Raw genomic sequence first — 18,547 nt, 5'->3', positions numbered from 1 at the left:
GCCGCGTTTGAGATTCGACCGTCAAGTTTGTTCATTTGTGTGCCTCAATATTCTTTTAGTGCTCCTCTCTAATCTAATTTTGTCTGTCACGTTATTTCATATCAATTCAACTAATAGCTCAATCTCGTTTAAGAGTTTTGGTTGTTTTTTGATACCTCACAAATCATTGGTAAATGTGGTTTCACATATCACGTGTGAAATTATGGAAATATAGTAAGGATCTGCTTTGTTATGGCTCATAGGAAGCTTTAAGGAGGAAGAAGCACTACAACCATTTGGGGGGTGATGGTCCTATTTTACTTGAATAGGAATCATAATAGGTGAATAAGTGGATCCACTGTTCTGCATGAGATAAATTTGTGGACCTTCCCGAAACAATCTTTAAAATGTGTGTTGTGAATTCAATTCGCGTTGTAAAAGAGGTTCTGGGACACCCTGTATACGCAACGAAAACCAGGCCGCAAACAACAGAAGGAAAACGGAGACGGCACGTCGTGGAAATTTGACTTTCTAACGATGTAGTCGGCAAAAATGTAAACATTTCAGAGATTTATTCAAATGGTAAGTATGGTTTACAAATCGAGTGGTCTCGCTTGCGCTGTCGCAACATGAGCGGTGGCCCGTCGATGACCTTCGCCGAAGGAGAGCGAAAGCCTCCCATGGCGCAGTTGCCGCTTTGCAAGACTGACTGAATCCAATCTAATTATTTTGTTGTGGTTAAGGTTTTGTACTTCATTTCTTCAGAAAAAAGCGCCAACTAATTTTTTTTCAATTTAATTCCCCAATTCAAACTAGCCCGCAAGACAAACTCGCCGTTTCGCAGCAGGAGGCGAAACCTGCGTACAAATATCCGAATTAAGCTTGCGGGCTTTTGGAGCGCTCTAATGCTCTATTACCCTATTTACCTACGACCTTTTCACTTCGAATAATGAGGCTGACTCGGCCGGAAAGACCGTCGTATGGTAGATGGATTTATTGCGGCTTTAAAAGTTAATGGCCAGGTCAAATTAGAAAATTGATAAACAATAACAAGGGAGCTCCCCTCTGCGCTGTTAGACAGAAAAAAGCGTGTGGGTGCAACGTAACCAGTGGTCATACGTAATCAGCATATTCTATACGGAAAACCTGTTCGTCCGTTACCGATTAACCTTGCGGATTACAATATCGGAACGGTTTTTAATGATATGCAACGTTGCTTACCTGCAAGTAAATCTAGACGTTCACCCGAGATCGACGTTCACCCGAGATCATACTTTAAAAGCTATTAATAATTACAGCAACCACAGATTTCATCCTGTCAATTTACTAATGAGTATTACGGATATTATGTCATAATCAAGTTAAAATGCCTCGGAGCTACGATCTGGAAAGTTGTGTAATCTCTCCGGCCTGAAGCTCAAATTAGATTTTTTTTTTAATGGAGTTTCCGAAAACCACATATGATTGAAAAATAACGAAAACGCAAAATTTATATAAAAGAAAAAAATTGATTCTCTGGTTTCTTGTGTCCAAAACCTGCGAATTTTCGGTAACCTGCACATGTTCATAAACATGGAAGTACCATCCAGAGGAAGCTAAGGAGTCATCACTTTCATCTTTAGTTACCTCATGGTCATTGTAGTTCAATAAAAATCATCATCTGCGTAGCTAATATTAGAAGGTTGCTCAATATCTGAATCATCAAGATCTTTCTGCTTCGAAGGTTCTAAAGAGAAGTTTTTTTTGTCCCAAAAACTTTGAAATCGAAGAAACCTAACGTTTCTCCGACCATGCGTTAACAAATATCCTGTTTCGGTCCAAATTTCATTCTTTTTTACAAAAGCGATGCGTTGTCCAGTGGCAGGTCAATACTCTTTAGACAAAACAACGATAAAAACCTGATTAATTAGTTGTTTTTGACTTTGAAGCCAATGCAGAGCTGCAGGCCACGTAAACACAAGCAAAATACCTAATGAATCTCAAAATTCTTAGCGAGCATGCGTAAAAATTACAGCGGTAAGTTGCAAGGCATCTTAAGTGCGTGAAAATTCTTTTGAACCGCATGTAGCACCCATCACATCTGGGTTCTAAAGAGGTTAAATGCACAATATATTCCAATAATTACATTGAAACTTCTCAATCTCGATGCTTTCGAGTTTGATCGTTGAAGTTTACTACCGGTTTAGATGGAGAAATTCAGAAGGCTTCTAATAAAATTTGCATTGCAATTTTGCAAAATAAAAAAAAACAGAAAATAATTGGTTTAAATTCCAAAAAACATTAGTTATGACGGTAAGTTGTAAATATCGGATGAGCCATGGCGCCATCTGTCAACCTGCATCCGGCATCATTATCACCTTCCAGGACATATTTATTTCCAGGAAAGTGAATATTTATTTGCGCAATTTGACATTCAGTGGATAGAAAATGAATAATCCTCGCAACACTGGAGCACAGCCTCACAAGAAGACCATCAGGGCAATAATTTTCAATGGGTAGATAAACGATGTGTCGTGCACGCCCTCTCCAAGACTTAGCTGTCAGTAATGACTTAGAAAAAGTGCACTTTTAACCAAAGAGACGGTAATTTTCTACATCGAGACTCGTTCTGTCATGTGCGGTTAATATGAAGTATCTGACGTGACTGGCGTAATTGTTTTATAATTACGGCTTTGCCGCAACGATGATGAGTTCAGACAGGCCCTACCCATATGGTTAAATGGATGCCTTGTTGCGTTGGTCGACTGCATACCTAACATGAACTAGTAATCGATACAGAAGATTTACGAATATTGACAGAAACAGTCAAAATATACGTAGATGTGAATACACAGGTGATTCATTCACCGAGAAATTGGCCTTGATGTGCACATGGTTGTCATAAGGTTTGCTAGTGAGATTAATGACTTGGTATGTCATCAATTTCCTTTCGTCTAAGAATAAAACATAATGCAGCAGAATTAATTCTAATAAATTATGTAAATTGCGACAAGACGTATGGGGTCAACGCTTAACGGAAAAATCCCATAGATCAATCAATGCGGGCAGACGCTATTCCGTAATGATGAAGTCCATTTTCCTGACGCTAAAATTGTTCACAAGATTATACTGGAGATGCATAAATCAAGAGGGGAAAATAAGACTGAAGTAGAACAAACGCAGGCAGAAAAACTGGGCTTTAAAGGAGTTGGCCGCGAGATAGTGCCATTATCACATAAAAAAGATGGGAAAAAAAGCGTGATCACGCCATGTTTTAAACGTACTAAATACTTGTTTACGGCGGATGTATATTAAGACCTAACTGTACGTTGAATGATGTCAGTTGCAAGATAAGTGTTTCATGATATAAGGATGTGCTGGAAGCTAAAGAGAACTGGGCATATTCAGTTCAATTTGACCCTGCAGTCTTCTCGTGACTAAACCACTAGGAAATATGCAGAAATATACACATAAACCTGTCGGAAATCCCGAATTCTAGGCAGAACCAAGTAGCTTGGAGACGAATTTATTCAAACTTCGTTAACCGACGTATTTTCCACAACTCTTGAATTTTACCTTAACAGAACAAAGGCATCCATAAAGTTTTATGAAATGGTTTAAAAGGAGTATATTTCTGTACTTGTATTAACTGTATCCACGATTTTCAGAACATACTTAGCAATCCTGTTTTTAGGACCAAAGCGCCATGAAAACACCCACTTGAAATGCCACTAATGTATTCTCAAAAAAAAAATCCATTAAGAAGATGCGAATTTTAAGGGAAAATGATCGCTATATTTGATATCTATCCAGACACTTACCCTCAATTGCTGTTGAAAATACCGATCTGAAGTTGAAAAAAAATTATTGTAAAATATAATAATAGTATAGAATAATAACGTGAAAATCAGATAATATCGATTTTATAGATCGGATGGAATAACTGTATTAATATAGAATGAGAATTACCTAAGAAAATTCTCTTGAAGAGAAGATGAATCAGACTTTATTAATAAATTGGAAATGATGCATACATTGCGAAAAAATATGTGCGTAAATAAAAAAATAAGAAAAAATCAATAAGAATTAATAAAATTAAGAAATAATAATAGAAAAGAGGTAAAATAACGACCTAATTGCGAGCAGGTAAATAGAAGCAAACAATACAGACACACTTACATACTTAGGAAGATGTCCGTAATCATTAAATTCAAGACAGGTAAAAGTTGATTGAAAAATATAAATATTACGGCGAAGGATGCAAAACGTGTAGTGTGTCGGAATGATTTATAGTAAACGAACCGCTCAAGAAGTGAGTGAATAATTCAGGAACCGTCTTGCGTCACCCCTTTCAGTAAAATCAACAGGTATAGATCACAATCAAAAATACCACTGAGAATAAATCGAAATGAGGCAAATAAATATGTCATAGAGCTCTCTCGGAATGAAACGAAACAGAGTATTTCTTTCAAACACTTTATATCATAAATTATTTGATATTTCCAAAACAGCAGCAGCAGCGTCACTACGTCACTGTAAGTATGGAGATATAGGGTGTTTTTTTAACATGAATCATGGCGATTTCAATGCAGTAAATATCGCTGCTTTTTCTTTATTTTGCAGTGTTTGCAGCTGACATTTCCTGGGGACATCAATAAAAATGTAGATCGTAACCAAAAAGGAATTCTTGTTTTCTTTTGCATTCCTCAGGGGTACTTCCTCATCAACCACTCTCGTATAGCTATTAATATTAGCGTATTCTAAATAAAATTCAGCTGAACATATAATTATATGGATATTTCACATTCAGACCTCGATAACAATTTCACATTGATCTCTTTAAAATTAGCCGTAACGTTAAGGTGATCGTTATCTAACTAGAGCTATTCGTAAGACATGAATTGCAGAATATGACCGAGAAAGGGAAAACGGTTCTTTCTCTTTTTTCTTGGCACGTGTTTTCTTATTGTTAAGTTTAGGGCTGTAAGTTATTCTTTCTAATTTTGACGTAAAAAGTTTTCTTAATCAAAACCGGTGACTAAATGAACTTCATTTTGCAACCAGTAGTTACATAATGGAAGTAGACACTTTCATTTTTTAATTCAGTTAATAAATGTAAGATGTAATAAGCTACAGTTCTATAGATATAGGGTGCAGCTTGAATATGTTCGAATGCACATAAGTCTTTTTCAACGATTTCTTAACACTATAGGAAAATTAGAAGAAATGGTAACTCATTAAGAAATGCTATTTTATGAAACTCATATTACACTTGCAGCTTCGCTTGTTCCGCAAAACCCTAACTGATTGCACAAAGAGCTATTATTGCTCCCGCTCACAAGTAAATAATAAGCACCTTTAGGACCAGCTTAAGCTGTACCAAAGTCTATGGGTACCAATTCTTTTAACATTAGAAAATCATGGTTCATAGCCTTATGGCTTCTTATCCAAGACGGAGTACGACCTATAAACACGTTTGTAAAAACACAAACTGTTTACAGATAATTCTCGATAGATACTTTGTAAGTTTTCCTATCGCCGTTCGAGCAATAATTAAACCATAATTGCTCAAACCAGTTACTCGGCTTCAGCTCGATCCTTCGGTATCTCCTCCAAAGATAAACTGTGAAAAAAAATGGAATGGGCGATAAGACTCTTACAAACACAAGACAGGCCGAGCGGCAATGGTTGAGATGCCGACACTCAAGGTCTGTTTTATAGTCTAATGGTATGTAAACACATTCTGAATTTTTTCTCGCCACTGTTCTGTGCTCTGGTTTAAAAATAAAACGGCAAATTTAATTGCAGCGCTCCTACATTTTCCAATCGAGATGCGAGAGCTCGAAGCGCAAATCGAAACAATACCTTCAAACTACATCAAAAACGCTCTTATCTCCGAGACGTCTCTAGCAGAGTAGTCATTAATACCGGCTTTCACTCGCTATAGATTTCTAACAGACACATTTACACAATCAACAATAATGATCAAACAAAATCCTACCTGTTTTCGTTTGACGCTGCTCTCGCCCTCTGGAGATGGCGGAAATGGTACTTTCCCCTCGTACCGATCTCGAAGCTCGTCCAAAATCTTTTTCAAGCCCTCCTGATCGGCTTGGTCATCTGGTAGATGGAGATACGACCTCCAGTGGCTGTTGGAGTCGAATCCCCAGTGTATGGTCCGGCTTTCCATTCTATGAAGAGAAAGACTTATTAACCAAGATAGACAGACTTCGATGGTAGCTGACTACCTATGAACATGGCAGACGAATTGTTGGGGCGAAAATCCACATTGACAGTCTACGCACTCTATACATTTAGCTTGTTTGCTGGTGTAGAGATCAGGGTAACACCGGCCATGGGTTTCACCGAAGCACTCATGGTATACGGGGAATGACGTCATTCCTTTCCTGGGTCGAAAGGGAACATTCTGAAAAGAAAACAGTGTAGTTTAATATTTATTCTCGTAATTAAATATTATTCCTAGTACATATAAATATAGACTAATCTGAATTAACCTCGGAATTACCCAAGAAAATTAAAGTATTTTTTCGGCTCGTACACTTAAAAAGTACAAGCACATAGTTTCTGAGGGAAAATTCATGTCGTGCCTGGTCTGGCAACTCCACTCTATCTTCATAAGATGAAGAAACAATGAAGCACGACTTATGATAATACCAGACAAAGATACAATCTTTTCACCAAGACGGTGATCGAAATCGAGGATCTGAGTCGGTACAAGGACCCCTAGGGATTGTGCGAGGAAAATCTGAAGATATCGGCAATATCTAATAAAGCAATAGTGACACACTTAGATGTAATAAAATCTTGATGAACGTGTATGAATGAACTCAGAGTCGCTCAACAGGAACCAATGGGCAGCAGTGATGAGCAGATCCGGAATGATCCGGGAGATTTGCAAAAATTTGAGAGGTTCTAACCAATTGATAGTCGGTTTCATTGACAATTTATTGTTCGGTATTTCCCATAGATTTAGTCTATCGGAGTATCTACTAACGATATCTATTTCTAGGCAGTTTCCGCGATATTTTCAGCACCTAAAGGAGGATGAATTTCTCAGCTGAATACCAATGCGAGATATGGAAAGGATTAAGCTACAAAACACGGCAGATAATCTTTTTGCAAAACTTTTCCCAACATACAAGATGTGAACATTAAGAAGAAAATGTTTTTTGCTTTATACAAAATGGATTTTAAATTAGCATTAAAATGCACATGCTTGCCTTAATTTAACCGATGTCACATCTCTCCTGGTTTAGGGGATACGCTGCGAATTTGTAGCCTTCGGTATATGATTACGCATATTCTATTAACAAGTGTCGGCTTTCTACGAGTTGTAAAGCATAACGAAAAACACATATTTACTTACTTCATCTTTTAATTAATTCTATGTTTTATGTTGATATGCAACTCACCTCTAATCTCGAGAAAGTCTATTATGATTTTTAATAATAAAAAGTGTATATACCAACGTCACTAAACGAATAAATGGTTTTTGGACCATATCGCGCTTAAATATACTTATAATGTGTTGACTGACATGACTCTTCTCTAGAGATGGCTAACAAACTTGAATTGTATAAATTCGATGTTTGTTAGAGATAAGATAAGAAGGATAAGATAAAGACCGTGCACAACATCAAGAGAATTTGGAATGGACTATATCAATTTTTCAACCGAAAATATGTTTGCAGTGAGCGAAAGAAATTATCTATTCTCAAGCAAGTTTTTTTAATTAAAAAATGAAATTGACACATCTGGAATTTTCTTAAGGATTTTATGGTGTTTTTGACACTATAAAATCCTTTAGAAAATTTGGGAAAAGAATTGCAAATCGCTTTTTGGAGGTATGCTTAAAACCTGTGTTTTTTAAATAAGACATCTTGTATATTATTAATTCTATATATGAGGCCCTTCAATCTGATTTCAAGAATATATAATTTTATAATAATAATCTCCCTAATAATTTTCACTCCAATGGCGAATTTCTGGCCCATAAGAATAACGCTCTAGACAAAGAATACTGTTAAATTCATACAAATATTATAGAACAGAGATCCTTAACTCGTTTGGCAAAAATATGGGCAATAGAAAAAAAATGCGAAAAAACCAACATAATTGCACTCACCTTCGTTGAAGAATACAACAGCGCACTGCACAGTCTTTCAGCATCAGATTTCGTAATAAGTCCACAGTTAATCACATTACAGGGTAAAATCCCTAATGTTTTTAGAATGTTTAATTGTTCAAAAGTGCAACGAGAACAGTAAATTTGCAACTCGTCACATTCACGATTGATTTCTGGTAAATTAAAGTCTCTTAGCACTGATGTTAGCACCTGAAACAAAGAAAACGAATTTACATATACGTAACACTGCAAATTAATACGTAATATTCAGAATATCTTGAGAGTTATTGAGATTACAATAAAAAATTGAAAAAGTTCAAAAAAACTTTTTAACAAAATATTTTAAATTCAAAAATTGGCAGCAAGAAATTTCCTAATGAGCGTCAATTACTCAAACAAACTTTCATTAAATCAGTTACATTTCAGGTAGTTACAAAAAATTATCCAGTGTCCGCATTCATTGGCCGACTCTGGACTGGACTGGACTAGCTAGCCTGGAATGACTCTCCCAAACCTCTATTAACAAAATTATCGACAACTCTCAAATTCTGGGTCCAAAACGTCTAAAAAAATTCCTTCAAAATCATTATACATTCTTAGAAAATCCTTTCTCCTTCAAGGAGCTCATGAAGTTAGAATCTAAAATTAGTCTTCGATGCAAAAGAATATCGTCAACAATTTTACGACTTTAAATAATCAATCAGAGTAGAGATATTATCTATAGTTCGGCAAAGATGCAAAGAGTCCTTCGAGAAGCTTCCAAAATTTGAGAAAAAAAATTAAAAACTTATACGGATCCAATCTAAAGTTTTTCAAAATACAAATGCCGATGAAAGATTAAAAAAAGTCCTAGAACCCTCTCAGGAATTTAGCAAAAATTAGACTATGAGGGAAGTTCCAGGAATCCTGCTTAATCACTCTTAGTAATATTTAATGGAAATATCTTTTAGAAGGATCAAATTTGACTTCAAGGAACTTCTTAATTAATCCTCAAGCAAACATGAAAATATTTCCCAAATTTCCAACAATCGTCCTCAAAGTGGCAAAACTCCTTGCAATAATTATAGTGCATAATATTATTTTGTTCCACATATTTCCTACGGCCTGTGGCAAAACCTCTGCAAAAAGCAGGCTGTAAATTTTTTTGTATATTTCGAACCGATATCGTTTCTTAGATGATTCAGTCGTGTGCCAGCGGGGCGGCAAACAAGATATTCGTAATACGGAATAAACTAATAATTCGGTTTTTTTTTAAGACTCAGTAGATGAACACTAGTGTGTTGTAACCAAACTTATACACTAGTGTAGTGAGTGAAAGTGGGTGTTGCCAAGTACTTTTCTAGAAGAAGGGTGACAAATAGCCAGGTGAGTGGTCATTTAGTAGTTGAAAGCGATAGATTTAGCTCTCGAAAACGATAGGAGCGAAGAGATTAGTCAAAAGAAAAAAAAATAGCGTCTCAGTTAATTTATACAAGACGCATTGATCCTTAAGTAGGAGATTTTACTTAATTTTTTAACTTCCTCCAACTAAACAGGGATTACAAATGCGAAAAATAATTAATATTTACTTAGACCCTCTCCCGTGCCAGCTTGTCAAAGAAGGGTGTCCCCCTTCTCTCAACGAAGTGGAAAGTAATTATTTATTTAACATTTGCAATTGGGCGAATTGCTCTTAATCCTCAAAATAACAATTAATCGTCCTTTGGATGGGGCGTTGGAAGAAGATCATGGTAAAATGGGTTTGTGGTTTAAATTGAAAAAAGAGGTCCAGACTGTTATTTTTAAGGGTTGACAGGTTAGTCTTAGTAGGTTAACAAGAATGGCGTAATTAGAAACGCGTAACTAAAAGGAAAGTAGAGGCAAGCTGATAACTTCATATGCAACCAAAAAAAATGTTATATTTATTAAGCAATTTTCCAAAATTCCTGCAAAGCCAGCGGTAAATTGCCATTGGGGTGACATAAATGAAAATTGCTGGTAAATTTCGATCACTATTTAAGTGGTCATTGGTAAATGGAAAGGTGCAATTTCATCTCCAGTAAAATTCGCGTTGAAAAGTAAGATTTTATGGCGGTTAATAAAAATCTTAGTTTAGAACACTGCTCCATGTTCGATTACCCGACACATTTTAAAAGACTTGGAAGCGCGTTTCCGAAGAGAATTTTAAACGTACCCGACATCAGTAGTACATGGAAATTCCCCTGGTAAAAAAACCACAAAAAATGACAAGTTTGTGACTTAAATAATAATTTTCTGTGAATACGCAGTAATTTGTTTAAGACTCACCTGAGGCAAACAAAGCCTCTTCTCTCCCCCAATATCAAAGCACGAAATCGCCTGCCCCTCTAAAATAGTCTCAATCCGATCACTAGACGAAGTATCGGGGGCCGCTAAAATCGGCACCTGATGCACTGGAAATGGTACCGAAACTGGCTGAAACTCCTCATCGTAGCTGGTTTCTGGACTCGAAGCTTCATTCTTAATTACAGTATGGTTTAAGGAATGCCCTGGTCCTTGTAACGATTTCGTGGCACTGTATTGATAGGTCCTCAGTACGGTCTTCAGGTGAGAGTTGACCTCTATCCGAGCATTAATCATTTTGGAGGGCCGCTAGATCGGATTTCGTTTCGTTAGTGTGCTTGAAAGGGCATGGTGGTGTTGATTTCTTTAAAGACGTCTTCCAGCTGGTACTTTTGGGTTCTTGAAACGGCACCAGTGCTGTCATTGGACATTGCTGATGGTCGGCACTGGAAAAGAAAGGGCGGTGGAGCTTTGATGGAACTGAACATTTCTCATAATCAACAAAAATAACGTATCAAAGATGCAGTTTGGTTTAATACACACTTTTGAGACCTTCACTATATGGCTGCGCTAAATGAATTATTTTAAATATTGGGCTGTTGAAGTGGAAATTGACACATAAAAAATCGCCAGGAAGTGGAATACCGTGCAATATCATAATAAATTATTGCTGACACATGTTCGGCACGGTTTCTGTGCAATTTAATTGGATAAAAATTAGTACTATGGAGTAATTATGCCAACGCGTGTCGATGTTGTTTACCGAACACAATTGATGTTTTATTTATTATATCACTTGGAGATATAAAAGTAAACTTATTGAATTGATTTTATCTTAGAGGTTGGAATCCTGCTAAAACTGTGGAATGGCCGTGAAGCAAATAGATTATACCTACATTATTATATTTGGGGGTAAACAAAACTGTAGATTATAATAGAGCTTCTCCCCACCTCACACACAAGCCAAACAAATAATATATGTAAAGTGATAAAAAGCGAAATTGAAAAACATTATTAAGCATTCTAAAAGATTTGGCGCTGATAAGATCTTTTTGCTAATTTAAGTCACGAATTTTTAGCGTTAAACATTTTATTATTTAAATTTAGCACAGGGCGATAGTTAAAGACACTGGCTAAGCAGGCGAACTATCGCACCAGCAGGCAGTGTTTTTATAGTTATTCTGTGCCCAAAAATGAGTTTCTTGACAATTCACGAATTCTCTATAGTACAGAGTGAATGAATATAATGTCCGCAGCTCAATTTTTATGATAAACCCAACGGTAAAAATTGTGATATCTAGGTATTCCCATTTCAGGCGAGACCGAGGTGATATTTTTTGAAAACTAAAAATAAGACATTTTAAATTTTATAATGTAATAAGAAACCGCAATAGATTTTTTTCTATTCAATTGAGGTTTCATATTTTTTCCTCGTTTTTTTTTCATTAATTTCCTTGCTTAACATGGAGACCTTGACGCAGGCATCCAAGCCAGGTAAGCACTTATCTTTCTGCTGCTAAATTTTTTATATGCTCGCTTTAATATTCCCTTTATGAAAATTTGCTGTGTAAAATGTATGCCAAATAATTTAAAATTTGAAGATAATTAGAGAAAGAAGATTAACCTAAAAACGACTAGTTAATAATGAACCAATATTTAGGTTGGCGACTAAACTTAAATAGAGGTCATATACATATAGCGTCAAAGGGAATAATAAGGGATCTGCGGGACATAATCTTTATTCCCACTGGCCATATAAATTTAAATGCATAGAGTCGTGGCGCTCACTTTAGTGTGAATAACTCGTTTGATATTTCAATAAAAGTCCAATATTATTTGCGTTTTAATTGACCTTTTCCTTGGTAATGAACAATGGCCGTGGACAAAGTATAATGTTATGCTTGCTTTTTATGACCATTATTCCCTCGGGAGACTTGAGTCTCTCACCTGACGTAAAAGCTTCCCGTAGTGAATAATGACTATCATAAAATGTTTATGTAAGAATATACTGATTATTGTATATCCATATTTCTTTTGAAGACATAATAATGGTGTTGGATTAGTCAGCGAAATGATTCTTGTTGCCTATGGCTTTATCACCAGATACTAGGTGTCACTACCAGGAACATTTTTGATCAGATTTAGATATATCTAAGGCAAATAATGGGGGGATATTAAAAGAGTCAATTACCGAAGAATATCATAAACCATTAACCGCGCCCAATGGCTTGTTTAATATACAGGGTATTATTTAAGTACTTAGCCATACTTCAAGGGGTGATTCTTTGAGCGATTCTGAAACGAAAAATTTCTACAGGGTTATTCACAACTTATCTATAAAATTTTAGGGGTAGGTGTGTCATGAAAAACTAAGTGGATTTTGTAAGAAAACTTTTTGGAAAATCCTTAAAATTTTTACGAAAAAACGATTAAAAAATAAAGTTTAACATCCTGTATCTTAAAAATGAAGCATTACGGAACCTATGTTTATATAAACTTTACCTTGGTTTATAACTTAGTCTTGAAATCGCTCAAAGAATCACCTCATAAAGTTTGGCCACGTACTTAAATAACACCCTATATAAACCCAATTGAATACCTAAAATTTGGACATAAAATCTACTTTGTTTAGAATTTCATAGTTACATTGAGATCGCACGTAATTCCTTTTATTGACTTAGTAAGAAAGATCGAGGTATGAATCTATAAACACAGCCATAAAAGAAATTACAAGTTTATGATGCATTTTTCCTGCAACTCCGGTTTTCCTCTACGAATTTTTATGGCCTCCCCATAACTCACCCTTGGATTTACCTTCACATTTACACCATATTTAGATATTTGCAAATAAGCATTAATTTTGTTAAATAGTGTTGAAAATGCAATTAGTATTGATTAGTATTTCATTGCTTTTTTAGGTCCCATTATTAATAGGTCTCCTTCTCACCAACACAAATTCATCAAAGTTTGCATTCCGAGACATTATTATTAATGTCAAGGCTGATGCATACATAGCTTGATAATTGTCTTTGTGTTTAGGCAGAAATTAGCTGTACTGAAATATCCAAGGAGAAATTCATGACTTTATGAAATATATTAAAGGTTTTTTGTTGCTGGGTTAGGAGAAAAGGCTGCTCCTTCATAAAAAATATTTTCTCCAGGTGCTCTTTCAGAAAATATTTTTTGTAAAGGAGCGCCTGAAGAGAAGCCCTGACTCTAAGCGAAAACATAGTTTTCATCTCTAAGAGGTCGGTTATCCCATAACATTAACTTTTGTCTCAAGAGATGAAAATTTGGCCTGAAGGTTTGGTTTTGACCTTGTTTGATTTGACTGTCCCATGGGTAAACCGGTACAATTTACCCATGGGACAACATTGAGATATTATGGAAAATATGGGGAAAAATAAATATAAGTAAATTGGACGAACCTTAAAGGTATTTGAAAAATATATTTTTGATAAACGCTCAAAAAAACAGTTCAGGTTAGGAGGAAAAGATCGCCAAGACCTCACTATAAACTCATTTCATTGTGCTGATCAAGCCAAAGTAGCTATGAAGCGCTACAATAACTTTAAATTACAGTTGTAAAACGTCCGGTCAAGAAGAGATATTTTACTTCTCCAAATATTTATCCCACAAATTCCACTTCATGTTTTAAAAGTGTCAATTGTCACTGCTATTTACGCCACATATGTCATTCATTTTATCATTACTAAAGTTAATGGTCAAAATCAAAAATATCTAAATTCAATATGTCTCGTTCGTCTTGGTCAAATATTTCTGTGATGACTTTCTCATTGGGCAGTTTTTCTTGTTATTAATCTGGACATAAAATTTACTTTGTCAGAAATTTTACAGTGTTACACTGAGATCCCCCATGATCCCTTTCATTGACTTAACGAGAATGATAGACGTGTGAATTCATAAACACTGCCGTAAAAGAAATTACATGTTAATGATGTATTATTGCCCCAACTTCTGCCTTGTATCTCAAAACTTTTACGGTATCTACATGATTCGCCCTCGGATTTGCCTTCACATTAACGCCATATTTAAATATTTGCAAATAATCAGTTTAACTAACGAGTATTTTGTGATTTCATTGTTTTTTTTGGGTCTTCTTGTCATTAATAAATCGCCCAAACCTACACCCATAAAAAATTGCATTCGGCGACAGAATTATTTATGTCATGACCCATTTATGCGTAGTTTGATAATTGCCTCTTTGTTTGGATAGAAATTAACTGTAAGGCGATATTTGAAGAGAAATCTGCGGTTTTACAGAATATTTTTATGGTTTTTATTACTAGAATAGTAGCTCCATCATGCTTTGCCCTTACGGAAAACTTCGTTTTTATCTCTCAGATAGGGTGGTAGTGGCGTACATAAGCGCCTCTGTGTAGTGGCAAGAAGTCTTACTGTGTCAAATAAAAAAGTTTACAACAGGCTGTTTCTTACTAGTATATAGTATTTATCCCTATTTCTTTATGGTAATTTTCTCCTAAAACTCGCAAGTATTTTGAATATTTTTGCGTCGGGTATCGGCCCCGCCCTAAACACCAAAGAAAAGGATTCAGACAAAAAAATGTGTTTGTCATTATGCAGATTTATTCGGAGTTGAAGGTGAAAAGAGGGAAGTTGCTAAGAGTGTCAACTTAGGATCCAACAAATAGGTTCAGTCAAGTAATTACTGTTTCTTCATATAAAGTGGATTTTACAGTACCAATATTTGTGTCAGTGTAACATTATAAGCATTTTGAAGAGATTTTTAAATCAAGTCTAACGTTTTGATGTCATTTATAAATCAAACGAGGCTTTACTAACATGTTTGAATGGATTAGTAATGTTATTGGTAACATTTATTTATTTTATTTACTTGTATACTTATACATTATATTTACTTTTTTCTGCAAGAATTAATTCTACATTTTTTTGCTCCGATATGAATCTTAGGCCCGAACACTAGCACAGTTTACATCATGGATTATTATTATTTACTTTCATCTCCTAGGGATCTTCAGTTTATTACATTTAGGCATCTATAGGAGAATTTCTTCTATTGGGTAAGACTATCCATATACTGCACTCTGAAGTGTTAGATACTGAACTGAAGCTGAATAAATATTTATTTTGGTATGTATTTTATCTGATACCAAGCAAAACCTCCCAGTAAGCATGATATATCAAAACAAAAAATCCTTCCTATAGTAGTAACACTTTTGAAAACGTCGTTCTCTAAACCACGAAAAAGTGAAATTCTAGATCTAGAAAACGTTTTCTGCATCTAACATAGAAAAATTACTGACCTAGGCAGGTAAAATCAATTTCCCAATATATTTTGCTTCCAAGGTAAAAAAGTTTTATGGATTTAAAGAAATGTAATTGAAGTCACAGTAGAATGCAGTGTGTGTGCGATTAGAAAAGCGATCTTTAAGTCAAATTTGTTTTCTGTGATAGTACAGTTAGTTCAGCATGAAATCCATTACTGTATTAGGAAACAGGTCTGCAGTCCCCTATTGAAATAGATTTTTCTGCTAAGTCAATTAGGTTTCTATTTATGGGGATGAAGCAGACTTATCAGTGTGGAACAGAGGCAGGAACATTAAGAGAATTAAATCCTCAAAATCGCCATTCTCCTTTTAATAAAAATATTAATATTTTAATGATTATCTGTTATTGAGTTATTTTTAGCATCGTCTTGTTATGTTCCTCCTATCACAAATGAGCATTTAAGTACTTTGGCAAAATTATTTTGCATCCTGTCTCATGTCTTGTTTACAGATGTATTATTTTTAAATCCACGTGCAGTATGAGAATCTGTCTAATCCAATAATTGGCCCATGGCAGTTTCTATCCTTGCAGATAGTGCTTTAAGTCTGGTTTTTCAGTTGAACCACATGAGGTTTCACACCCAGTGGAACTGGTCATGGTCATGTTTCAGATTTTGGTTGCTGGAAGGAGATTTACGTTTCTTGCATATACAAAAAAGATAACTAACTAGTCAAAATGCATCTTTGCTTAAATTGCATCCTCGGTGTTAAGGATACGTAAGGCGTCTTAAAGCCCATAGCACTTCAACAAAATATACATACTATTAAAAACGTTTATTCCAAATAAAAAAATGTGTGTTACTCCTTCATGGCCACTGCAAAGTTGCACATAATCCTCATTCACTTATCAAATTATCCGACACTACACTTGAAACGGCATTTTTCAAAAGTACCCTCTGTGGGCCAGTTCCGCCTACGCGCCACTAATCGGAACCTTTGTAGCGTTATCCCGATCGACAATTTCTCACCGTACGATTTTTACCTTTTCTCACTGAAATCACGAACACTTCACTCACTTCATCATCTTTGCCACCATTTCTTCACGCGATGCTCGTCTGTTGTTTTTCACGATCATTCCTAATGGTTTTCGCGACGTCGACGACAACTTTAGCGAAACCAAACGACAGGTAGGCCAGTCAGAATCCTACTGAATCTTACATAACAAAGGTCCGCTCTCGACGTGCTTGCAATGGTTTTGTCTTTGTTTTGATTGGACAGTGCAGCGTGTTCCGTCCTTGTTCAACTTGTATGTTGCGAAGAAGAGATGAAATGGGCCGCATTTCACGAGTCTGGCGACCGCGACTCGTTGACGTTCGAATCGTCTAGGTTGGCGGCGTGCGACGGCCGGCATTGTCGCTCGGGGGCTGCTTTGCCAAGTTTTCGGGAAACACATGAAAAATTATGTAGTAATCACGTAAGCTAGCGTTGCTCTTCTTAAACTGCGATATTATTTGGGTTACCAAAAACAATACTCCCACGACATGTTACTATTAACCTTCATTTTTGTCGATGTTGATTAGTCAAAAAATATTATTCGCCATTTATTTTCATCGGACGCATATTCCTATAGAATCGGATTCCTATAAAATCAAATCCTAACAAAGGTAACTAACGGATCAACTTGCCAAAAGAAATCTCTTTCGCACTCGTTGGCAACATCGCGTCGCGACCCCAGACTGGTTTTAAACGCAAGCGCGCTACCATATTCTCGCAAATCTTCACTTGCTTTTGGGTCTCAGTCTCAGACTATGGCATAAGAGGAAAGCATATTAAAAACTTATTATTAGTTGTATTCATACTTTTATAAGGATTTTATACATAAAAATTTAGCTTAAATCATTTAAGAAAATCATCATTTCGCCAAGACAAATCAGACACCGATTTAAAATTATGCTATCGTGACGTCGACAGACGCCGATGAGTTGTTTGTTAGTTTGGAAAGTCAGGTAGACAGCGTTGCCAAGTTATTTCACGATTTGAATGCATCATTACAAAAATGTTTATACCACCGCAATGATTTCTTGGTAAATCGTACTTTACGAAAAGTGTTGTTATGGTTTAATTCTAAGTACCTATTCGTTTAAAATAAAATGTTAACAGTCGGTGATTTATTGACGAATTCCTAGATATGGCAACCGGGCTTTGTTTGTCGGATCGCCACGGCAGACACCAGCCGGGTCACGTGACCCACCTTCCCGTCAAAATAAGCGTCCCGACCCGTTTAAGGGACTAGGGGAGCGTAGGCAAAAGTGAGACGTAATAACAAATAAAAGGTTCTATCTATAGGCCTGCAGGGGCTGTATTTCTATGTCCTTAATCAGCGAGACAAACTACACATTTGCTTATTATCAAGTAAAATGCTATTGTATTGCATGGTATAGCATTTGACAGACCAAAAGTATTTACTACATATACCGTAACGTTACAGTTTCTGATCAGAAATAGATTGTTAGGAATTAGAACGACAAGAAATAGGTATCAAAGATTAAACAAAACCTTCTTAGGTATTGTTGAAATGATAAAAGTAGTAACTAGTACAGAGTAGTGATACAGTTCATAGAATTATTTATAGTGTCATAACTAGGAGCATATGGTTAAACAGAACACTTCATATTAATATTAACATATTAAAAACATATTTAATTATTTAATTGATATTTCATTGAGGCTTTCATACATCTTTGATTTAGTAACTACCATCGCCGAAATAGCTCAGTTGGGAGAGCGTTAGACTGAAGATCTAAAGGTCCCTGGTTCGATCCCGGGTTTCGGCAAGACTTTTTTAATTTAATTTTGCTATATTAATGATCAA

The 18,547-nt window shown here is 35.7% G+C and overlaps 1 protein-coding gene and 1 non-coding gene across 3 annotated transcripts in view; one reads left to right on the top strand and one right to left on the bottom strand.

Moving 5' to 3' along the window:
* Snoo (Sno oncogene) overlaps positions 1 to 17,064 on the bottom strand; it is an 80,475-nt gene extending 63,411 nt beyond the window's left edge. Inside the window, exons 1-5 of one of the 2 annotated variants that reach the window (XM_066405832.1) lie at positions 16,498 to 17,064; positions 10,391 to 10,851; positions 8,105 to 8,314; positions 6,207 to 6,385; positions 5,960 to 6,164 (exon numbers count right to left, since the gene is read on the bottom strand). In XM_066405832.1, coding sequence (XP_066261929.1) covers positions 5,960 to 6,164; positions 6,207 to 6,385; positions 8,105 to 8,314; positions 10,391 to 10,702 — 906 coding nt within the window. In that variant the 5' untranslated portion in view covers positions 10,703 to 10,851; positions 16,498 to 17,064. The remainder of the gene's footprint in view (positions 1 to 5,959; positions 6,165 to 6,206; positions 6,386 to 8,104; positions 8,315 to 10,390; positions 10,852 to 16,497) is intronic. The other variant, XM_066405834.1, reaches the window with a different exon arrangement.
* Positions 17,065 to 18,436: 1,372 nt separating this feature from the next.
* TRNAF-GAA (transfer RNA phenylalanine (anticodon GAA)) lies at positions 18,437 to 18,509 on the top strand. Its single transcript has one exon. It is a non-coding gene; the product is annotated as a tRNA-Phe (tRNA).
* Positions 18,510 to 18,547: the final 38 nt, after the last annotated feature.

This window comes from Euwallacea similis, chromosome 2 (genome assembly GCF_039881205.1).
Source record: "Euwallacea similis isolate ESF13 chromosome 2, ESF131.1, whole genome shotgun sequence".
Lineage (NCBI taxonomy): Eukaryota > Metazoa > Arthropoda > Insecta > Coleoptera > Curculionidae > Euwallacea > Euwallacea similis.
Note: the sequence above shows the minus strand (reverse complement) of the source record. Positions and strands in the feature narration are given on the sequence as shown.